The 25,636-nt window shown below is 37.4% G+C and overlaps 3 protein-coding genes and 1 long non-coding RNA gene across 6 annotated transcripts in view; 2 read left to right on the top strand and 2 right to left on the bottom strand.

The window, feature by feature from the left end:
- Nucleotides 1-1,666, top strand: part of LOC132916806 (storkhead-box protein 2) — a 109,742-nt gene extending 108,076 nt beyond the window's left edge. For both annotated transcript variants that reach the window (XM_060977149.1, XM_060977157.1), the window contains exon 8: nt 6-1,666. In XM_060977149.1, coding sequence (XP_060833132.1) covers nt 6-1,247 — 1,242 coding nt within the window. In that variant the 3' untranslated portion in view covers nt 1,248-1,666. The remainder of the gene's footprint in view (nt 1-5) is intronic.
- Nucleotides 1,667-8,461: 6,795 nt separating this feature from the next.
- Nucleotides 8,462-10,422, bottom strand: LOC132904626 (uncharacterized). The gene is made up of 4 exons (XR_009657634.1): nt 10,232-10,422; nt 9,551-9,908; nt 9,372-9,471; nt 8,462-9,291 (listed from the first exon to the last, which is right to left on the bottom strand). It is a non-coding gene; the product is annotated as an uncharacterized LOC132904626 (long non-coding RNA).
- A 153-nt stretch (nt 10,423-10,575) lies between these two features.
- Nucleotides 10,576-25,636, top strand: part of LOC132904499 (follistatin-related protein 5-like) — a 47,095-nt gene continuing 32,034 nt past the window's right edge. The window contains exon 1 of one of the 2 annotated variants that reach the window (XM_060955058.1): nt 10,576-10,753. In XM_060955058.1, coding sequence (XP_060811041.1) covers nt 10,721-10,753 — 33 coding nt within the window. In that variant the 5' untranslated portion in view covers nt 10,576-10,720. Of the gene's footprint in view, nt 11,023-25,636 lie in introns of both variants that reach the window. The other variant, XM_060955068.1, reaches the window with a different exon arrangement.
- Nucleotides 13,993-21,773, bottom strand: LOC132904604 (acyl-CoA Delta-9 desaturase-like). The gene is made up of 5 exons (XM_060955260.1): nt 19,319-21,773; nt 18,664-18,794; nt 18,372-18,577; nt 17,802-17,984; nt 13,993-17,680 (listed from the first exon to the last, which is right to left on the bottom strand). Exons 1-5 carry the CDS (start codon nt 19,530-19,532, stop codon nt 17,416-17,418), a joined length of 999 nt encoding a protein of 332 aa, XP_060811243.1. The 5' UTR covers nt 19,533-21,773; the 3' UTR covers nt 13,993-17,415.

The raw sequence follows: 25,636 nt of genomic DNA on the forward strand, positions 1-25,636 counted from the left end.
TGCAGGTTCTACAAAAGACATCATCCGGTCACTCGTCCCACTCCAGTGGAAAGTCAATTTCGAGCGGTAAACTCTCATCGTCGCCGTTGAAAACATCCACGTTACCAGCAAAATCCTCGCCGCTCAAAGTCGTGCAACAAGGATCCTTGACTCCGCTTCAAGAGGCACAAAATTCGATAACTCTACAGGTGTCGACGAATTTAAGTCCGGTCAGTCCATCGCAGGAACAACGTACGATACAGAACAGCGTGACGCTAGCTTCGAATGCGACCAGTACGACAACTATCTCCGGGTCCCCTGGCACAAAGATCTACGTGCAACAGAACAACTCGCCCATGAGATCCGTCATCACGTTTGAAAACGGCACGGTGAAGACCAAAGTGGCTGACAAGGAAACGATGGACTGCAAGGAGAAACAGGATCGGGAATTGATCGGTGAGAAACTCTATAAGACCAAGATAGACGAGGAAAAGCTATTCAAGTCGAAGCTCGATGAAGAGAAATTGAACAAGTCGAAGCTGGACGAAGAGAAGTTGAACAAGTCGAAGCTCGACGAAGAGAGATTGAACAAGTCGAGCAAGCTCGAACGTCCATCCTCCCTTTACGCTTCCAAAGAGTCGAAACCGAGCCATCTCTTATCAGAGTCCGATAAGGAGAACAAACCGAAAGCCGACGAGGAAATACCTAACAAATTGAAACTGACGAATCGCTTGAACAACAGCCAAGCTCATTTAATAGACGGATCGACCAATAACATAGATAAGAATTCTTTAGTCAATGAACATCCTCCATCCGCGTTAACCAGCATGAAGAATACCAACGATGCCATGAACAATTCGAGGAAACTGAGTTTATCGTTATCGAAGGATGCTTTAAGCTACAGGAACCTTCTTCGTCCGGATTCGAAAAGCAACATTGCGTCGAATCCACCATCGCCTACCAAGTCGTTCGATGGCTTCGGCGGATCCTTTAACAACGTCTACATAGAGAATCTGGAAAGCTCGAAGCAGCAGAAAGCACCGCAAGGTTCGGAACCGAATTTGGAGAAAACGGTTAGTCGAGGTGATCTCTGTTCGTATCCAAGCCTAAGTGACATGCAGGTTCAATTCACTAGCCTAGCAGCGCAAAAGATTCTCAAAGGTTGCCCGATTAACAGCGTGGACACGTTGGTTGAAGTCAACATGGCAGCTGCGGAGAAGCCGAACAACTGCGACGTTACCGTTCACACTGACTTTGGTCTCGTTTAAAGTTTTCTTCTTCGTCGATCATCAGGAAACCGGGCGTGGGTTTTTCACACGTTTTTCGTACAGTGAAAGGTTGAACTTTAGCACGATGAACTTCTCGGTATCTCGTATGCTTGCGTCGTGGTAGAAATGTTAAATAGCAAACGGAAGAACGCTGTACTGCTTAAGCATATAGAGAGAGCATTGTAACAGTTACCAATAAATAAACGTTTGTTATGTTCATCAAATATAGTATATGTATCGTACGATCGCACGTTATCTCTTTCCCCGACAGTTTTCACGATCTGATTATAATATTCACGTTGAACGAATCCCATGCGATTCTCATTGAACATTGTGCTTCCATTTGATCATCTATATGCTTACGCGGCTGAACGTTCGATTATATTGTGTAAAATAAAAGCCAGCCATTCCATAGAGAATATTCGTTAGCTTATTTCTAGTTGCTCAGAGCTCAACACTCAACCAATCCGGCGAACTCTATTAATTATCAAGCGTTGATTTAATACGAATTAATTTTATCCGCGTGATATTTAAGTTACAAAACGATATTTGAATGCTGCTTGCATTGTCGTTTCACCTCATCCATCGTTATTGGCCACTCTCGTTTGAAAAAATCAAATTGTTCGAATTATCACACCTTTCATAAAGATGTTTATTAAGAAAGCAAACAAGTAAATATTCATTTGTCAAAAATTATTTTCCGTTATTGCTCTTACATTCAGTTTAAAAATTATTCAGAAAACAATGCATTGCGCGCATCAAATTTCATCGTGCCTCCATTGCCCTTTCATATTCTTTTCTTTTTTGATTCTTGGTTTACTTTAATATATTACGCAAAATGAACTATAAACGGGTACCACAGCGTCGTAACGTTAGCAGTTTTGCATCGCTTTACCGAGCTAAAGCGATTTGCTAAAGCAATACTTCACGTACGATAGCCTGACAATTTGCCTTACTCGAACGGAAGAGAAAAAAAAGATAATATTTTATGCAAATTCCAAATACTGCCAATTTCGTAGCGTCGATTTAGGATAGCGATCAATCTCGAGTCTTCGTGGAAGGTGTAAAAACGAAAAAGAAAAAAGAACCGGTAACGTAACGTGCACCATTCGTTCATCTCGAATTAGTTGTCACAATGAACGAGCGTCTATAAGCGTTAGACGATATTTTATTTCGGTTAATATGCCAAAGTAGAGAGGAAGCGTAGTGCAGTCAACTTTTTGTAGAGTTTAGGACATAGTTATTGACTACACGAGCTATAATTAACGACTATAATTAAAAAGTTACGGCTATAGATCGTCGTTACAATTATCGTATTCATAATGAAATTCAGTTAGAATGAGTCAAATTGTTTCAAAAGGAAATTCTCACGGATAACAGCTATACGTATAAATTTAATACCTAAATTATGCCCTTTATATATATACCTCTGATAAAACTGCAGTGAAATAATTAGAAGGAATATTTCCATCGGAATCGTCGTTTATAAGAGAAGAGAAAAATGTAAATTTAGATTGAAGTTTGCAGATATGTAAAACGTTTATACCGAATGAAATAATCGTGACGCGAGAGACAAAAGTCAACTGCCTACAATATCACGAAATTCTAGTGACATTACACGTATAATGAAAAGGAGGTGCATTATTTCCCCATTGAGAAAATAAGCGGTACCATTTTATTCATTAGAGCAATGGTAAATCTAAGTGCCAAAACCGTTAATAGTACTTAAAATCGCCTTAAAACACTCGCAGCGCGACCTCATGACGTGATATGACAACGAAGTCGCGATGTAAACGAGTTGTCCGTGTAACGTTTGAATTACATTATTCATCTTAAAAACGTCAAACACGTAGTCGTAAAGATGGTAAACGAAACTGGGCCTCCTCATGAATGGCCTCTGCTTTGTACATTTCGTACGTTGTATTACCGATTAACCGATGGTAATTTCGATAAACCTCTGAGTCTTCCAGTTTTTGTGGAAAATGGAACGACAGCGACCGTGTTACGTCCTTATTTCTTATCAAAACTAACTTGTAGAGTACTTGTGTAATCTTGTTCTTAATAATTATAACAACGAAAGCGTATGATAATAAAGAAGATAAAAAATACATACTCCTGTTATTTTACAACCCGACAGTTAACAGATTAATAGATTTAATATAATTAATGAATTAATAGCTATTAGTCTTTCTTTTATGATCTCTAATATAAAAATCAAGTCATCGAAAAGTAAACATTAAGAATGCACAAGAAAATATAAATGAAAACTAAATGATATATGGAGTAGAGTGCAAAATGGATTAAAAGGTTCGGCTACATAGATTTGATTACATTATATACGCAATAATCCTTACACAAAGCCATAGAACTGCTAACAATAGATGTTTTTTAAATCTAAGTAGTAAAGGCGAGAGCACTCATAAACCGATATACTTTTTTTCATTTTAGTGCTTAATGCTATTTCTAACATTTCCAATTTAATACAAAACAACAGCTGGTTCAAAAGATACAGTTTTTTGATTGATTGAATCGATACAATGAAGCGTGTAATAGCTATTATTATAATAACTCATTCATAACTACGACAAATCGTTCATTTATCGATTCAACTGTTTGTTTGCTAGTAGCACATACATACGTTTCATAAATGTATTTATCGTGAAATTACCGATTTGGTCGCTTTCTAATTAATCTGTCTTTTACAATACGATGTACCCAATATCTTCTGTTGATTCTTTTTCTACGACGGTCGGTAATACCAAAACATAATGAAAAATGTATTTACATCCATCTTGTCTGGCAAATAATAGGATAGACGAACAAATAAAGTATAAGCATATGCTGTAAAATTACCGAATCAATCAAAAACTGTATCATCTGAACGAGCTATAAACCGATAACACTGGTAATGACAGGAATTCAAACTAAGTGCCATCATTGACTAATTGTCGATCATAGATATATATACATACTTTACCTATCACAATATATTCTACCATACCAACCACCAACCTTACCATTTTAATGTCATTCCCGACATTACCGATTTAGTGTAGAATAAAATTATTGACCTCGTCTATAATGCCATTGACGAAGAATATCTATATACTCGTATACTGTAGACTTGTCTGTGATAATATTAAAATTTTAGACAGCATTTATAATTGTCATATGTAATTGAAACTAAATTCTAAGAAGAAGTTAGCAACAAATTACGCCTAATAGTATATATAAATTATAGATAAGATAAATTATACATATCCATGTATAACATAAAAATCAGCGATTCTTTAAATTGTTTAAGATATTACCATAAGAGAGCTATAACAGTCAAACGATATCCAATCACGGAGATACAGGACCCCTCTATGAAATAGTGAACCACTATTCAGGTGGGTAATTTCAACATTAACATATGTGTTACTCAGAATAATACTGATGTATCTCCAATCTTATCATAAACGAAACCATATTACATGTTGAAAACAATTTTAAAGTATCGATATAACAAGGAAATATCTCCACGTGTACTACTTTAATTATTTAATTAGGTCAATAATTTTAAAAGAGATGATACAGTTTTGCGTTGATTATTCGGCAATATTCAATATTTCACAAAAGCTTTTTTTTCAATATCAATACTGAATATATATTTCGTTTCTACTAAGCTTATATTGATATTTTATCAGACATCAGACATAAAATTAGCATTACGAAAGAACACAATATGGACAACAGGATCCCATCCTGAATTGATAAAACACAAACAGGAAATGTTACTACTCACGGGTATAATAAATACCCGTGACCACTATGCCCGTTGAAAGAATCTACGTAATGCAACCAGACGGCGGTCTCGATTCAGACCTTTTATCCTAAGACATGATTGAACCAGAGGAACAAAAATGCATGCAACTTACGATTAGATGCCGAGAACGTTGTCATCAATGTTGCTGTGGTTCCGTCATCAAAGCGTCGAACTTTATCGTAGGTGTAGAGGTTGTGAAGTCTTTAGTAAAAAAGAATTCTCTATTAAATTCATTTTAGTGATAATAAAGATCAAAATTCTAATAACGATAAAAATTGTGATTCTAACCTAAAAGCTTGAATCTAACTAAAAATGCAGATTCTAATGATTTCTAAAGTATACTAAACGTTCCTATTTTACTTAATATTGAGATTTTAAAATTACATTAAGGTTTTGTTACAATAAAAAAATAAAGATTTAAAGCTTCCAAACTTATTTTTTTTCAGCAGATCACAGAGAGTAAAATAAATTAAAACTTACCATTTTTGAGTTATGCAGAAGATGGATCCTTTTGAGAGAGGTTTTAAGTTTCAGAGAAAACGAACATTTAAAAAGTTATATATTATGAATTATTTAAAAAGAAAAATAAAAGACTACTACTAACGCGGCCATTTGAATTATAATCGACGAACAAACACTGATTGTAATTTCGCGAATGAATTGTATTTTTCATACAATATATTGTAGATACAATTAACTGTCACCCTAATTGTATTTACGATACAATTAATTAGAGCTAATGTGTAGACACTGACTCTACTGACCGCGTCGCGCACGATCGCAGTCTCTGAAACAAAAATAAAGCCACATTAGTAGAAAAGCAGAGGCAAGCACGAAGTCAAATAAAAAAAATAAAATCAAGTAAAATATATTGTTCTTACATTCATTTAAGAAAATACAACTAAATGTGCCAATTAATTATTAGTCACTTTTCATTAATATAAAACATAATGTTTAAAATTTATTTTTTATTCAATTCATTGTTTAAGGATTCTAAAATATTTCTTGCTACTTTCGAATATTTATAATTATTTTAAGAATTCAATTGTGAATATTTAGTATGAAAATTCAAAACATGTCTCCTATTAATAAATTTTGTCACGTTTGATAAATACCTGATAATGCTTGCAATGAAAAAAGGTTATGGATCTAACATTAAAATAGAAACTTGTCTTTAGTCACCTATCATTGCAACCCTTTTGCAAAAGTAATAAGTATTATTAACAAAAATTAGAAACAGCAAAATATACGTATGTATATCTTAAATATGAAAGAATGATTTCTTTAATCTTCTTCATTTTCACCTTGGTATTCTTAAAGTGAAACTACTTATCACTTAATTGTAGTATATGCGAGTTAATTACACAAGATCAATTTTGTATTATTACATACTGATTACTATGAAAAAATACACACATTCATAAATTACAAATATAGCTATAAAAAGTTGCTATAAATGCACATATATAGGATTGCCTCTATCATAATAACTCTACATTCATAACCAAATCTGCATTGAAAATAATCGAATTGGCTATTAATCATCCGTAGCACTTATGCTGCAAAATTTTTATTCCTTTAAAGTTATTCACGTAATCATATTATCATAATCACCATAATCACAAATCTATACTAAACAAAATTAATGATAATAAGATAAAGCTACATGAAATAATAATAGCCATCTTCTGTCATTGCAAATCCGTAATACAAGGATGATTCGACCAATCAGAAAGAAAAAATGATAAACGATTAAATAAACATATATTAAATAATTAAATAAAGTTGATGAAAGTGTATAAATACTTACAAAGCATGTTACGACGCATGTTAGATGAGGTTAAACATCTTAACTACTGTTTACAACGACGCACTAATACTGCGCGCCAAACGTACGCGCGGGAATTGTTGGGGAAGTGGTACGAGCTTGTACGAAATACGCACACATGTATTTTTCTATATATATGTGCAACAAATTTAATTTGATATGGCCAATAGGAAAGAGACAAATTGACTTCGAAAAAACTATGTAATTTTACTTATTTTCAATTTTATACATATATTAAATGAAATATATAGTAAATGTTTAAATAAGCACGTTGTAATTAAATGAAGTTGATAGAATAATATTAAATGCTTACAAAATTCCAAATCATCGAATTCACTCAGTCTTTTAACATTCTGATTACATACGTAGTTATTATAATTATATTTTCGATATTATTAATAGCACGAACGTTATATCAATTTTTTTATTTCTATTCTAATTACTACGAAAAATAAACGAATTCACACCATAATTTTTTTTCTTTAGTAACATCACTAAATTTATGTATAGCAGATGCAATGTTCCACTTTAATTAAATAAAACAACATAAGTGCTTAAATCAATAATAATTGATATTGTCTTCCAAATATTAGCACCTCGAAATATTATTGTAAATATTAAAGAACGAATATAATATTGATTTTAATATTAGGAATATATTACTATTTGTCCAAAATTATTTACGAACTCCTTTGATAATCTAGACTGGACTGACATACCTCTCGGGGACGCCATAGGAAATCGTGCAATATCTCGGGAACAGGATGCGTGTGTTCCAGCTTTAGTTAATCATAAGATAGATACATATGTTAAGTTCATCGTGAGCCCATTCCGTACAATGGTACGCTTATTTAATTTGGAACAAAACATGGAAATCTCTTCTGTCTTGCCCCATGTGCCCCACATAAGTCGGTCTTGCGATTTATCGGTTCGCGATCGCTCAATTCCTTCGAATTAGTACGTGGCGTACTTGCTCGTGCGTATTTCGGATACGCACGGATCAGCGTGCACTTGACAACCTCTTGTATTCATAAATCGCTCCAAGGATCCCCTTATCTAGATGACTGCTCAATGACTATTCGCGGTTTGCATCGAGTTGCGGGAGTTCTCATCACGACCATGGTGCTTACAGAGTCCAATTGAGGATCCTACCCGATTGGTACTTCGGTACTCGGACAGGGTTAAGACCAGTAATTTGATGTCCTTCGTAATCCTGTTCAGTAGTTCATCCCACCGGGAGTGAAACCCACTTGTTCAGTCGAGGACTAGTGCTTCGTAATCCTATTTGGTAGTTCCTCCTACCGGAAGTTCCACTTGTTTAGTTGGAGTGTGTCATACTTCTATGTGTACACGAAAGCAAAATCAAAATTTTGCTATATTTAATAGGTACCTAAAAATTTTTAATGTTTGTTCTTCTTTACATTATCTCGATCCTTGACGAATCTACCGTAGTATCATCAAGTCGATAGCTTCGACGGTGGATCGTGTAAGTTTCGAATGACGAGACAAAAATCGTATGATGGTCAATCCTGGAATCCCCCGTTGAAATCTCTTGTGATACCGAATTATTAGCGAATTATTGTACAATGTGTTTATAACGTAGCGTGGGAGATAGATGTTGTATATGCGTCCTTTTAAGTTTTAGGTTTAGATATTAGTTTTGACTCTCAGCTTAAACAGCCTACAACGTGCAATGTGTGCGTCATAGCTTTAATTAATCATACAATAGATATTCGTTAATAAATTATTAGCACCAGTTGTAGAACACCGTGAGATATTGCAGGGACATCGTGGAGTACCTGTGTTATATAGTTTAATTTCTTAAATTTCGTTCTAAGTTAAAGTATATGAAAAGCTGCCAGTATGGCCACGTTCTAATGTACATTAGATTGATATCTATCTAATATCTATTTTTAGTTTAGTTTTACATTTAAATAGGTTTTAGTTCTAAGATCTAAATTACGTTAATTTTAAGCCTGATTGTTGGACGGTGTGAGGCAACGGGGGACTTACTCTTTATTTGAAGTTTACATTTTAACCTTAGTCTTAAGTCTTACTTTCACATCTTAATTTTAAGTTGCTTCGTTAGTTTTAAGTCTTAGTTTTAGTATATTTATGAAAATTGAAGTACTTGATCGATACCTTTATCCACACAAGCAAGTTGTTGATGATTCTTTCGCTCTTTTCGTTTGTGCGCAATTTATCTATTTGAGTTATCCATAAATTGTGTTGCGAATTTCTTATGTAGAAGTGTAAAATTCCATGCTTCGTTTACAATTACACCATATCCTGATTCGTATTCTATTTGTAATTTCATAGAAAACTTTACTTTTAATTCAAATCACTATACTATATCGAATTGATAACGTCGCATGTAACACAAAAATGGTAGAGGGTACGAGTGAGACCTACGAAAAAGCATTGCATATCACATTTATTCTGTTTTTAGCACAGAGATATAGAGATAGAGTATGCGAGTCATACGTACCGTGTAAGTGGGTGCGATATGGGAATAGAAAAAGAACGCTACGCAGAGAACCTTTCTGTTCTTGTTTAATCAAATATGCACACTGATGCCAGTCGTTGTTCTAGGTTCGGTGCAGATGAGAAAAAGAAAAAATAAGAAATAAAATTCTTCTGTTTCACAAAAGAAAGGTACATATATACACATTTTTTTGTTCTTCCAACCCGCTGTCGCTGCGGCGATTTGCCGCAAATCACTCTTGTCCGCTCGATATCGTTGCTATCATGTGTCTTTCTTCGTTTTCCTCTTAAGAACAACAATGGCAGATATAACAGATCGCAAAGGGATTGCGCGGTAAAATGCCGCACATCTGCACGGAGACTTAGTCAATGATGTCACGTTTATTCTGTTCTTTGTCAATGCTTTAGCCACAGACGGTTAGCACCCTCGCAATTTGTTTTGATCGACCGGTATTTCAGAACATGCGATACAGAGTTCCGTAAGATGCCAGGTCAATTTTGTGTCTCATCTGTAATGCTACTGCTAATAAAAGAACCAAATCTGAAATACCGATAGTAGCAAAGTTTATCAATATACAAAAATAAAACACATAGTTAAATAAAAATACATAATTTCTAGATAAGTTTACAACCTTATATTCAAACTACAGATTTTAAATTATATTATTGTTCACAATCGATTAAGTGCACTTGCTTCTTTTAGTCCATTCCAAACATCTATTAAATATATATATATAGTTCATCCTAAATTAAAATAGCCTTAGTTCTATGACAAATTTTCCCTTAGTTATTCTTAACTTGGCAAATTGAGTAAAGTAACGGGATTTACTTTATTTCATTTAAACTTTAATAAATTGTACTTACAATTATCCTGGTAAAACCAAGAAAGTTCAAACTCATTGACCGTAGAATCGTTTAACTTTATCCCATCGACAAATCCCGTAAGAAAGCTTGCACGTGAGATTCTTTCGGCGGCTGGAGCACTTTCGCACAAAAGTAATGGCTATACAATAAGAATCGAACGCATTAGTTAATCCCGTTTCCGCTTTCCTTCCTAATTGCTTAAATTGCCGGAAAAGTTTAAGCGAAGCTGAGGCCACGCAAGCGCACTGAGGCGCGCACGCTGCGCCACTACCACTCTGTTAGGTAAGGTTAGATTAGATTCTACATCGTTTTCCAACCCTCTCCTCATGTTCAGTACACCCCAAGCTATCACTGCGGTCGGTAGGTTTCACCTGTATAATCACATCGACGAATGCACGCGCACACATTCACACACGCGCACATTCGTGTATTTGTTTATACGCTTGCACGATCGCGTATTCGTTTTGTTAAACATCGATCTACGCGTCAATGCGATCATCTAGGTTATCAATTAGATCGGTGGTGGGTAACTAAATGAAAAGATGAAACCGTCACTTTTGAATACAGTTTGAATGATTCGAATTTTGTCCAAACTGCCGTCAAAAAATTCCGGAATTTCTTAGATATACTTTTTCATAAATCGAGAAACATATTAGTAGACTAATGCGAAGATGCCTAAGAAACTTTGGTTGGACTAAACAAACTCGCGTAGTGTTGTCGCGGCGGTGGTTGTTAAAGTGGCCGTGAAGATTGTTACTACAAAGCAGTCTCGACGGAACTAATCACACAAGGTGAGTAAAATAATTTGTAGTTCACAAGATTAATGTTTACTCTCGAACTATCTAAAACTTTTTCGCGTGGGAGCACGAGGATACTAAACTCGTGCTCCCTTAATGCAACTGATTTAAAGGTCTATGACTCAAGTACTTCAGAAGTTCCGCACAAACTAGCTTCCATAATAAATTTTTACTTAAATCAAGCTATACACCGGTTTTTTAAGGATTTTACGGTTCTTTAATTTAGTGGAAGGTTCGCGTACAATGCACCGTGGGTTTGTACATACACGTGAAACTATCGTGACGATTTTATCAAGTCCACCGTGTAATCGTGTTTCAATCATGCGTCGGCTAACTCAACAACAACATTGCGAACACAATAGGGATAACCCAAGCAAATACGAAACGAAAGCTAATCGGTTTAAATGTAACCGTGCACCGGTGGTTATAAATGTCGTAAAAGAAAAATAAACCGACAGCTTTCGTTCACAATACAGTCGGTCCTATTAGTAGATCACGTAATCAAAAAATGCGTAAATGAAAACACGAACGTCAGAAACGTGGTAGTGACCAGAAAAACCATGTGAAGTAGAGAAATGTAGGGTAGTGGAAAATAAAATGAGATATCATGGTCCAGGATGAATTGATATAGAACAATTCCTCGATCCTGGTTGCGAGTACCTGGCCGCGTGGAATGAACACGCAGAGGCAGCTGCATATATGTAATCACGCAGGTGTGAGTGACATCTACGAATATCTGAGTATGACGCGCAGGCGCCTCCACCTGTAGATACGCGAGGCTAAATACTAGATTTATCCGTCGGTGGAACAGACCGCTCGACGGAGTATGCGGATCAATAGAATTATCTTTTTTTTCCTTTTCTCGCAAAAGAACGGATCCTTTTACCCTGCACTTTTTACCATTTGGTCCCAACGTTCGGGGTCACGGAATCATACAGCGCACCGTCGTGCGTTGTAGCTTGCAGAGAACTAACTAACGACGAGAAGATCGATAAAATTACGTATCTCATTGAAAGAGTTCGCATTCGTGTTGCTCCTACTCTTTTCTTTTACTCGCCATAAGGAAACTCGATCCCTCGATCGTAGACATCATGGAATTGTTCTTCTTTGAACGACTCATCCTTTTGCTTTCTACTACTTCAATGATCCACATCAAGGGAGAAGTATCTTGGAGATAAAGTGGTGCTTTTTCACGATTTTCATTTGTGTCGAATGAAAGAAAGGAATACACGATCTCTTGGCGTATCGAAGTATGTGGCGAGAAAATGAAACAACACTCGCTATATATGATATATTTCCGAATTTTGACAAACGATCTTTAAGAAAATAGATTTTGCAAGCTGAAACTGTGACTTAAAAGGCAATTTAAGTCTCTTTCGAGAAATATTTCTTTTAATTAAAATTATCCACCGTTCGCTAGAACGAAAATTAATTTGGATACGGAAGAAAATATAAGCAAAATACGTGGTATCATCGTCGTTTAGTTGTTTTTATGATAGAGGCTTGTTTAATCTAAACCGCTGATGTTTTTATTTATTCAACTCCATACAATATATCGCTGTGTATCGAGTAGCGATACACTAGGAGAGAAATAATCGATCTGTTGCAAAACTTTTGATAGTTGCCACAAAACGTTCTCTTGTAAATAAACAAATAGTCTAGCGTTTTATTTTCAAGGCATATAAAGGATGAAAAATCCGAGTGATCTCGTTAAACAATTTCACAGGGTCTGGCTTGGGCGACAGTTGCAACTACAATACTGTTCGTTTCATCCTCGCATTTACCTCGTATTATCTCGTGCTCATTGCTGTCGTGGCCGTTTTCATTGTTCTTATTATTGTTTCCCATGCACGACGACGATCCCTCCATTAATATCACGGCCACCGCCAACTCCCGCCCACATCCCCCAGCGTCATTAACATTAGCATTTTTATGATTATTAAGGTCCATAAGCATTATTATTTTCGTCGGTGGTTTCTGGAGACGGGAAAACACGAGCGGAACGCATCACAGTATTCCGTTATGAATTGCATTACCTTTTCAAAACAGCCATGCATTATACATACGTACGCAGGAGCCACATGCAAAACGATAATGCCACCCCCGTGGTCCAGCTGTGCTGGTCCTGGACGCGTGAAATGTGCAACACGGAATAGAAGAAAATAGGGAAACGCGATGGAATAGACGTCTGTCGGCCGTACAATGGTCGCCGTCGGGTCAAAAGTTCAGAACTTTTGTCATGTAACTACATATGTAGCTGAACTAGGAGTCGTATTGATCTCGAGCGAGAGCTGGACGAACAAAGTTCTTGGAGATTTAACGAGAGGCTCTTGGCGATGAGCTGCTTTCCAAACAATACTTCGTATGCGCTACTAGGAAGTCCGAACGAGCGCGCTTATACTCGAAAGTAACTCCGTGCACCGCACACCACCGGTTCGCACATCGCATCGCTCGCCAACTTGCAACCTCTCCTCTTTCCTTCCCTTTCTTCCTCTTTCTTTTTTTCTTTTTTTTTTTTTTTTCGAGCCGAGTCGGCTTTGAGTCGCCACTGCTCTCTACGCCATTATCACCGGCTTTTTGGTCGCCTTCGGAGCTCGATCCACATAATGCCTATGCTTTTACCTCTCTTTACGACCTACGAAACGAGCCGGAAATGTCACAGCCGCGGTTTGTCGTTGCCTTCTATTCTGGTTGCGCTTTAGCGCACGGTGTAATGTCTCCTTTGATCGTCTCTCGGTGGATCTCGCGTTCTTCCTTCCCTTTTGCTAGATTAAACCTCGAACTGTTGCTTCGAAAGTCGATCGTTTACCATGATGATACTTTTCCTTCTTTGATTCCACTGCAATATTCTATTTCCATGATGCAGTTCCAAGGGGCAACTGTGTATTTTACGGATAACAGTTGGTCTTTCACCTCTGTTTTACCTCGTATATATGGGATCAGTAAGTAATAATGAAACCTGGACAGCTGCTGGTAAACTTTATTGGTATATAAGTGTAATTAGAATTTTAGTAAATGTGAGCATGAAATTGAGCGATTTAGTGTAATACTACTATATAATACTACGTAATTACACCCGTAAATATACCTAAATTACACCCGTGCGTATAAATTCTTTTTTTAAAGACATATTTCGAAATAAGACCCGCTAATGCATAACTTAGGCACACGCTAACGCCTAATAACTAGTCTGATGTATCACTGTCAAGGCGTTAAGCTGTGCAAGACTGTGACCATATTTATAGTTATTGTAAGCCCGTACCGCGCTGTACAATCATAATTCTCTTCTAATTAAATCGTTAACTCCGCTGCAACGCGCTTCTTTTCAGTGACTCAAATTTTCTTGACAGTAGGTAATTCAAGAATAGTTAGTAGCATATATAAAGGAAACTTACAAATTAGAAACGTGTATGCATATGGTCAAGAGAAGAACAATGAAACAAAGTAAATCTGATTTTTCCAGTCGTATCGGATCAACGAACGACCTTTCTCTGTACATATATGCGATTCAAATTTATTCCATCGCCTCGAGGCGACGGTAAAAGACACATCAGAGGCGCGCACAGACAGAATGTGTCTTATCGATCCGTTCTATTGCGATGGTCATAACAAATTCATAGAGGAAAATACTCGACGATGCCGAGGGAATGGCAGAAATACACGGCGCATAGTGTGAGGACGCAGACACTGATTTCATCTCTTATCGTTAATCAATACACGAGAGAATTACCGGAGAAACGTAGAAAAGTGATTCTCTGTGAAATCGTTTCCGACTAAGGTATAACCGTAATTGAAGGTAACCAGAATCGATAAATGTCATGTCCGAATAGGATCGTAAAAAAAACGTTAATTTTTCATGACATCCCTGTTTGAATATAAATAACCTTAGCTCGATATGAGAGCAATGATTTATCCCTCTGTTTGAGCTACTTTGCATTTTAATTTAGACGACAAATTTTACCCAACGAATTATTGCGTGATTTTTTAGAAATACATTTTTACGTCTCTGAAATATAACATTCATCGATTACCATTTTCCATTTTTAGCACATTCTTCTTCCAAAACGATGATACTGCGTACCTAATAAAAAACTAGTCTCTACGCTGTTATTATCGGCTACCTATCATCCGAGAATAACTGTCGAAGATAAAAATACTATAGGCCAGTAGCCGTACATACGGTGAAACAATGTCCTGTCCAGCTATAAATATGAAAAGTCGCTATAACTGCGCTGCCTTCGTGTCATACTTATGGAAACTCGTAGTGTATTTTTGCCCGACTTTACGATAGCCTGTAGTTTCGTGCAATGTTTTCTTTCTTTCTTTTTTTCCTTTCCTCTGTGTCTGCCTAAAAATAAACGGGGCTAGTACCAACGGTAATCTAGAACATAGATGAACAATATCGTAGAACGAACACGTGGAGAGCAGAAATGCCGCCGGTATTTATAAAGCGTATAATCTATGCGCGATATCTATCGCGTAGCTAATACAAATCTGCGAAATATTACACGATTGCAAACACGACCGGTTACGTGTTTTCTCAGTACGGCGAGCAGCCAGCATGTAATTACTACATCGTTAAAGCTTCAGTAACCGTTGTTGCGCCGATAATTAATTTCCGCCGTTTCGATGAATAATTCGCGCGATATGCAAGCGCCGCGTGTCGGAACGCGACGAGTGAAAGTGGCTGCCGCGTGTACGCAAAATGCGCGCGACCATCATTACCGAACACGGACCAATAATGATCACCTGATGAAAATTTACAGGAGCCTCATGCATACCGAACGCGGAACGTGCCGAAATTATCTGAAATCGTTCCGTTTTCGACGATTGCATGCTCGTTAATTAACATTGGTTTAGGCTCGATTAGAAGCGTTTTGCCTCTGATTAATCGATATTAAAGTCTATTTATTGCCGAGAAATTGACGCTTATTTCTCGATAATTACGTTTCTACAAAAGAAGTGACATTTTAAGGGATAAAGAGATGGACAACACAGAGTACCAACCGGAAATAACCGTGCTTTATATGGATGTACGCCCGAATACATAGGCTAAACACGGTTCATTACTGCAGCATTCATTACGTACCTTCCGAAACGACGACCCTTCGCTGGTGCTTTCACCGTTAAAGCAAGGTAGAACAAGGTCGCTTTTCGACAACTCTTCCAGACTCCTTGAATAAATGAACAACGCGATGCGTAACAAGCCTCGCTATCGTATTTTCGAAAATGCTCTTGAAACATTACTTTTCACGTTTAGAAATATAGTAGTACATTGTATCGAATAAATAATTTTCACGTCCTATATAACGCTGTGGCAGAATTTGGAGCTTGCAAACGGTGAACCGTGTTTAAAGTTTGTTGTCAGCTCAGCGCTGACGGTTGTGTGTATGCTACAACGGGAAATTCGTAAAGTTCCTTGGTAAAGTAAGCCTTATTTCGTTTCATTTGCAAATGCTATTTGCATTTCGAGACGAACTTCCGTGAAGGTATTCTGTTCGTTTTCGTTTCATTCGTTGTACTCTGTAGCACGCTACAGTATATAGTATACCATCGTAAATATTCAATATCCTCGCTAATTAACGCGAATCTATCTCGATTACGTTCTACGACCAACGAACGAATATTTTTTCAGCGCCATTTAATATTTGAACAGATTGTCCGACTTCGCTGTGATCGGTTTCATTATAAAAACACTTGCGGTGGCTTTAATTCGAGAGAAACATAAGTACGGTAGATACACGTAGAGGAACCTATTTGCTCTTACATAAACATCGGCCTAGCATTATACGCGTACGTGTTCACCCATATACCTGACCTGGCCTGATACGCGATGCGAAAACGCGTTAAATAAACCTGGAATGATAACAGCAAAAGGATTCGCGTGACGTCCGAAACATATAAATCCCTCTACAAATACGAAAATATACAAAAAGCATTTAAATAAAAAGAACATTTCCACCCCACATTTTTGCTTTATAAAGATAATATTTGGTATCCGAGGCTGCTGTTTTTTCTCCTTGCAGTCATATAAAAAAGATTAGTATGTATAGTAAATGGACGCGATACAGTGAGATCGCAAAATTGGTCAGTAAAATATATAACACAGTTGAAATACGTAATTTGAAGAACATAAGCAATTACCCAGAGTTTCGTCCAGGATTATACTATGTCGACTCAGGATCAGTTCAAATTTTACAAAATTCTGACTTCTATCAATTTTATGACTTATCATTGTACTGTCAGAAATTTCAGAAAGCTGACGTACGTAAGTACCAGCGTGCATACAAAATGCACATAACCCTAGCTGCAGTTAGATCAACTAGTGACCCTATTTTAACGCTTCGTTTTACAACCTGGCTATATCGCTCCCGATACGAAATCTTCTCAGTGTCTCCGATGTCCCCAAAGGCTGTCCGTTCCATCGCCCTTCTTCAGTATCGTTCGATCGACCAGCTCTTTCTTCGGTGTTTTTAAATTGTACGCCAAGCCTAAGCGCGCCATCAGCTCTATAAAACCGGTGGTAGGATTCAGGCCATATGCGCCCAGTTCCGCAGCCTTGTAATCCCACGGGAAAGAATGATGGTAATTATGCCAACCTTCACCCAGCGCGAAGAAAGAAACGGTTGGGTTTTCCGTTGGCTTGACCCTCCTGCAGCCGAGGAGAAACGGGGTTAAATCGCGTTTGAAAAACGGCTCCGTCGTCGTTCGCAAGTTTTAATTAACTTGGCCCCGTGATCAGGTAGCGCGGCGTGAGTCGCGCCAAAACTTGCCTGTTATACGGTCGATTTCCCCACATGTGGGCGAAACTGTTCACGATAAAAGTGGCGTGCAACGACCAGACGTAGCGAATGAGCATCGCATGAACACTTATGAACCACGTTTCGCTCCACACGAACACCGGCAACAATATCGGCAGTACGAAGCACAGCGAAACCATGATGACCTCGTAATACCTGCAATGAGATAGCAAAATGCCCAAATGACCGCGTTTCATGGTTTGACTAGCCGCGACGAAATGTAATTCACGTTGTTCTAACGCGAACGAGATCTTAGAAGCTTTGATGGCTCGGCCTCCGGTAACGTGAACACATATTCGTCGGCTCTCATTTACGAGTTACGTGTCTTTTCAGTGGAATATTTCGATGCTTTGATACTGTGTAGCTTTATCAAAATTCCTAAGGAACGCGAAGCTAATCATAAGCTCGTAAAGGAACGAGGAAATTCATGAATCCATTAGAACAGGACTGATATCTTTGAATTACCACTGTAAACACGAAGATGAGCGAACACGTTCCGACAGCCCTACGTGTAGGCAAACTAGCTTAGAGGAAATATCTTACTTGTCGAAGAATTTTATTACAGGATCCGCAGTGATGTCGCTCATATCGATTTTACTGCCGTATTCTTTCACGGCTGGATGCCTTTTAACCATCAGCCAGCCGATATGAGAGAAGAAAAATCCACGGGTCGCGTCGTGCGGGTCTGCATTTGTTTCTGTGTATCTGTGATGCGTCCTGTGATCTCGTATCCATTTATAAAAATGCGTCTAATCGAACAAGAAACATCTATGAAATTATTGCCCGAGACACTTTCTCGAGCGTGAATACAGAAAGTTAGAGGGGATTAACCTACCTGACCAGCCATGCAATATAAGTAAGCAAGAAATATTCGCAGAGGAATCTTGGCGGAATAACTTTTATGCGCCCACAGGCGATGAGCTCCTGCTGTTATTCCCAAACCAGCCACGACACCGTACGCAAAACCTTCAGGATGATGTAACATAAAAAGCATGAAAAATTTGTCGCAAGTCGATGATACGTTAACGTCTATGCTACGATTCTTGAATAATTTATATCTCTGTTTTGTTTTCGTTTCAGCCAAGAGGACTTTTGATATTTAAGAAGTATATACGTTTAGCATGAAATCGAAATGGAGAGTCACGCATATCGATACGTAATTTCTTAAGTGATCATCCATTTAATAAATTTCTTAACTTCTTACTTTACTCAAGCTTAAAAGATTTTCTAAGGGATAAAGGAATATTTGGGCGAGAAAAACGCGGGATGCTTAAATCTCAAGTTTGCAGATTGAAAGAAAAGGATAGAATCGAGAGAAAAATGGGATAAAAATCGATTTTCCAGCAAACTCAAATATTTGATGCGTCAATAAATGGTTTGTTTGAAATTCTGAATGGATAAAAATAAAAGGGGTAGAATGAAAGAAATTTGAAAAAAGAGAAAAGCGAATTTCCGGTACGAAGTAGAAACGAGTCACGATATGTACTTACTCCAAATCCACGTCCAAAGCTTGGCATCTCGATAACCGCTCACGAAACCGTAAACGGCGAGGAAATGAAGCACAATGATACCAATCACATTTCGCCATATTATCCGTTGGCTGGCCGAGGTTCGTACTGGCAGTGGAAGCGGTTCCACGTCCTTCTCCATCGTCTGATTCGCCTCCTTCTTTTCTTCGTACCATGTTACCGTGGTGGTACACATTCTTGAAACGAGATGCTACTCGATTTTCGCTCCTAATTTGAAAATTGATAGATACGCGTGCTAAAACGCCGATAGAAATGATCCTCTCCCCGGTCTCCGGTCAAATTTTACGGCCAGCCTTCGTGTAAAATTTCTGTTCGTTAAATATATTACCGATACTCTAATTATCTTACCATGGCCGCATTAATTAATTAACGTGATTAACCATTAAGCCAGCGATGTGACTATAAATTACACGTACAATATAAAGGCAGTAATTGCATCCACTTCGGTTACATCATCGATTCTCGCTTCTCTGCATAAAGGATAGAAACATGCGTTGCTATATAGCTATACATATTCTTCTAAGCTTCACGGGCGCGTAACCTGTTCAATAGCCGTAATTTGTCAGATATAAGGAAGTTAACCATCCTTTTTACGAGGCATTTTGCATTCGCGGTGGAAGAAAGTGCAAGGTCTGGGACGAATCGCGCGAGCCAACGCTGCTTCATAGACTTATATAAATTTTGTAAAAGTACACTCGCGAGCCTGTGAAATAAATCACGACTGAAGTTTTCAAGAAGCGATAAGCACTCTTAATAATCTCCGTTTAATTGAACGCTCGTTTAATGCCAGAACTAAAATAAACTCCGAAGTCGTTCCAGGAGCCATTTTTCATTCACGGCAATTGCTATTCGCTAAACAATCGAATCGAATTGCTGCGTAAACGAGATAAAATAAATAATGTTTTCTACGTTACAATTGGCTCTGTCTATTAGATTACCCGTTTCGCGAAATTTGTACGATTTGCTCCGGGACGAATATCGTAAGTAACTGAATCGATCTGAAATGGCTTGGAAAGATCTTGAATAGCGCTGGCGATTTTATATATAAATGTTGTCGCCCGTACACTAAGAAAGTATCTGTTAATCTCTGGTAATCTTTATTATTACTTGCACGACAGAAGCTAGTATTTCCAGACGGCGAACAAATCGACCGCTCATCGTTACAATTACGAGTAGATTTTCAACGATTTTACAACACGATCCAATTATTTACAGAGAATGTTTATTTTCAGAACTGGGATTTCTTTAATTGTGAAACAAATTTCTTTTTTTCATTTTATAAATTAATAGAGAAATTTTACAACTTAAGTCAACGAGATCTTTTGCGTATGAAATAGTTCTCTTTGAACATAGTGCGTAAGATACAAATAAAAAAGCCTCGTCTTTATTTCAGTTATAAATCCCCATCCATTTGAGAAACAATCAATTCTATATTTTTATATTCCATATCCGTTTGTTTCAAGTTTAAATTGCAAACTAATTGGCACTGCCATTCAAAGTGAAAGAAAGAACGAGCATTTAGTGACGTTGCACGAATTTTACGTCGAGCACCCGGATTCAATCAAAAGTTTAATGCATTCTAAAACAATTTCGTACAACGTGAATTATTCCAGAGTGAAATTAGAAGACAAAGAGAGCGGTGCCAAGATTCTCAAGATTCTTTATCATTTCTATTATCACCTCTATTATCGCTTTAAAATGAAATTGCCTCGTGAGGGCTGGAATTTTATTAATCGTTTTTGTTGTTGGAACGTGGTCGAAACGCATTTGGGCAGATGTCCGGTTTTATATTAATAATTCAATAACACCGATGACACATATGCGACTCTGTGTCCGCTGCATGTGATCGGAGCATAAAGCTACATGGCGGACATCTGCGACTTCCGGGCGCACGCTGCGCGGGAAAGATATTCGACGATATATGGAAAGTTTCCTGTTCCTTAACCGATACGTATGTTCGTAACAGTTTGACGTCGAACCAGTTACGATTCCAGGCATTCTATACCATCGTCCTATAGATTTATAGATTATGGAGGGTCTGTCGACCCTCCTTAGTTAAAATCTAGCATTTCTTCGATCTTGGTTATCTAGCATTTGGCATATTTGTGGTTCTTTGCGGGTTTCAATCGCGTTTTTGTTAGTACGCCGCGCTTTGTTCCAACGTTTTATCGACATTCCGCTTCATTTCTTCAGGGCAAAGCGGAAAACTTTATTTCCCTTGAATCGCGTTTTAAAGCCATTTTATGGTGATACGTAAGTGTAAACGATTTTATGAGAAATTTTCTGCCGGATTTTTATCGAAGTCCGTTATTACGTTCTTTTGATAAGTCAGTTACACAAAGACGGACGAATTACATAGATATTTGCGTACTGTATATCGATCACTGTATATTGTGACATTTTTACATTAATCTCTACCTTAAATACATGTCTGTCGACCGATCGAAATGATTGCCGACGTTTCATCATTTTTTCGTGTTTTTCGTACTCTTCGATGCATTTCTGACACACAAACACACACACACACACACACAATTGCGATTAATTCGGTTGGTCTTAATGTACGTTTCACAAATCCGTATGCAACAAAATTCATATATTCAGCCTGCTAATCACTTTGGTCATTAAATGATTACGCGTGTTACTCCACATGGTGTTCTATTCCAATCCAGCATCTTTCGAAATTCGGGGAACCGTGATTTACGGTACGTCGCGCATAGCGAGCATCAAACCGAGCCTGCCCCGCTTTCGCTCGTAAAATTGCGTCTTTCGACATCGACGGCAATTTCCTTTCCGTTTTCTATGCCAGTTCATAAAAATCGGTGCGTCGATCCGTGGTCGCGTACCCATATAACGACGACCACGTATGATGGACCGTCGAACGACACTATCGTCGAAACTGACACGAGTGCACGTTCGTTGAAATTATCGTCCGTTTTCGCGTTGTTCGTTCACGATGCAACGAAACCCTGCCTGTAGCAACGATGTCACCCATGATAACGTCCCTGACAAATTCAATTGAATTTTCAACGTTAATGCGAGGGAGGTCGCGAACAGGTTTAAAATTGATATTGTTGCGGAAATAGAATATTGCAACACTTAGGCCTTTCTATTAACTTTTAGAAGGAATTGGATATATTCTTGCATGCATCACTTTCGTGCCAATTTATAGAAAATTCAACAAAATTAAAATTCTCGTTAAAAATCCTGAAAATCTACTTTGAAAACTGAAAGTCTAAATATATTTAAAATCCTAAAGTTTACCAGGTCACCCTTTAATCAAGAACTTTTATAATTAAAGAATTAAAAGTTGATGAAGACAAATCAATTTTAGTTAGGATGATTATAGTTCTTGTTAGTGTAACAATTTTTATAGGTAACGAATATGGAAGTAAATGACACATTTAAAAATAGGCCATTTATAAATAAAGGAATGATCATGGATAAGACGTTAGGAATCGGGCGACAAGATAATTTTAAGTTAACCTTTCGAAGCGAATTTTTCTTTTGCACTATTTAGTTGATGAAACAAATGCCTGTGTGATTTTCATTTTCTAATTGTAACATCAAAAGTTATAAAGACCGCGAATGTTTATATAGATTTCAATTGTTCTGAACACGATTAAAATGGAAATTAAACGGATATTTATTTTACTCGTTAAATTTCAGATCGCTATGTCTAATATTTTTATTATATTTCTATATATTGTTTGCGTTACGTATATTTTTGCATCTTTCAACTTTATGGGTAATAAATAAATGCATAAATATCAGCGGTCTAAATAGAATAAATTAGCAACTTCCTAACAGTTATCTCGGGACGTCTTGTGCCGTTAGTCTCGAAATTCTTAGATTCTAAATCCACTCATTTGATTAACGTTTCGCAAACAAACCATTGCAAAAGTTTATCTAATCGAGAACGTCCTGTCGAAATATCGTACTGTCGAAATCTCTCGAACGATTTTTTGCATTCTCTTTCAATCGCTTCGCTTCATATCCCGACTTCCGGTATCAACGTAGCACGAACACGCAGGATACCACCGTGACTATTCGCAGATATTAAATCCATGCTCGATTGCCTCAAGCCAGTGGATAACACTATGCTACAACGCTACGAGTAACGCTTTGTAATTATCTTCATCTGTTAATGATGCCTTTGCGATTTGTGTAACCAGCAGGGTCATAATGGGAGTAAGAGAGGAAATTGCAGCTTGAGAAACGCGCCACGAATTTCCGCGGATGTTCGTTCGTTAACGAAGAAGAAGAATCGGAGGAATGGTGTGGATGAACGCGAAAGTAAGTTTCCGGAGAATCCGTTTAACGTTTGTTAATGTCTTGCGTCTTTTTACGAGCAGGGTTGAAGGGTTGATAATGAGTGAAAGCTACAAATTGGTTACGGCGAATCTATTCATCTTTCTTATACGGCTGATTCCGAAATTGCGATCCAACTAGACTTCATTCGTCACGTAAAAGTAGATCAAAGTATGAGTAACATTTTTTCATACAACGCTTTGTTTTCGGAAAAATCAAATTTGAAAATTGAGCGAATAATGGCATAGTATGCTATAGCTTACAAAAATATATCATATATGATGTATACATATGTCGCAGACCAATTATACCTAATGAAATCACGAAATTGTGGACTTCGTAACGACAGGTTTTATTAGAACCGGTTCATTTTTCCCAACAATAATTTAAGACTGCATTTTCTAGAAAAGAAAACGTGCTATGAAAAAGTGTTATTCTACGTTTTAACTTATTTTTACGCGAAAAGGTACGCCTCTCTTCGATTACTCTGTATCATCCATCTTTCTCATTTCTCTATTCGGAAGTAAGAATCGCTTTCTCGCTGAGAAAATGTTTGACAATCTATTAAATCGATCGAGTCATAAAGAAATGACGTTATTAGTCACACCGTCTAAGCTAAGTACTTTAAAAGAAACGAATGCTTGGGCAAGCGTTACAAGTCATTTGACCGGCATAACGCGTGTAATTTCGACTATGTACGTTAAGTAAGAGATACTTTCGATTTTCCTACATATCTACATTCCTTGGCCATCACTTAAAACTTTCGATATTTTTCATATTTCTAGTAATATTGAGGGACGTGAGCAAACCTTAGTAACAAAGACTATTATTTATTAAAATGAAACATAGTGAATTATCTCACTACATTCTGTGCAATAAGAGCAATAAACCATTAAAATACATAGATCGAGTTTAGAGCGGATGAAAGATTGGTACCCGAAAGCGTGATAGTGCTGAAAGATTTGTGCAGGATATTGCGTTCTATTGTAGCTGGAATATTTGTCGCCCCGCAGGAAATGGATTCTCCGAATAAAAGATAACGCGCTGTATGCGCGCAAATACAAAAATGAAAACATAGCGCAGCGAAAATTTCATTTCCTAGTATTCTACTCATGGAACGTGATGAAAGAAGTTACAATAGAAACTACCCAATCCATTAATGAAATTGATTGAATTTTATCGATTTTCTCTAAAGTACTTGTATGAATGGTAATTAATCGAGGTTAAATTACTGTAAAAACTTTCCATCCCATGTTGCATGTTGCTGCCAAAACGAGCTTCCCCGTTTTCGTATGCGGCGTTCTAGTGGTAACGAAACAACGTGGTATAAACTCTGGGTTTGTAAACGCTTCCGTTCGAGTTATAATCTTTCAAAGTTCCAGCATCACGGAAAATGTTCGTAGTGGCTTGTTCCAGGGTAGATACAAGCTTCGTAACATCGCTTCGTCTCCTATATTGCTGAACGCTTCGAACATTCGAAAATTCTCTGGCTGCTTCGGATCGTTTGACAAACATCCACAATATGCTGGCGCGGATATAGTAAATTAATAACCGATATTCCATAAATCTAATGTTTGAGATATTCTCAAAGCAACTGATCCGCTAATGCAGTGTTTAATAACTCGTACTACGGATTTCAACGATGAAAAATATTATTTATGCACGTATAGGCAAAAACACATAATTGCAAGCGCGTTGATTGTAGAAGTAAAGAGAATACAAATTTAGGATTAAATACCTCATTAGGGAATTGCTTGCATAACCATCAGCAATTCTGTACGATCATTATAGAACCGATCAAAATACATACACAAATATACATATTGCTTTGGTATCGCGTACCGACTTTGATGAGCAAATTAGGATTCTAACTGGTTTGTCGGAGTACAGACTCGTCTATGTACCTAACTACCTGGAATACCAAGCAACCGTATCTATAAAACGAGATTGATGTCTCCTACTGTCATT

The sequence above is a fragment of the Bombus pascuorum genome, chromosome 1 (genome assembly GCF_905332965.1).
Source record: "Bombus pascuorum chromosome 1, iyBomPasc1.1, whole genome shotgun sequence".
NCBI classification, from domain to species: domain Eukaryota; kingdom Metazoa; phylum Arthropoda; class Insecta; order Hymenoptera; family Apidae; genus Bombus; species Bombus pascuorum.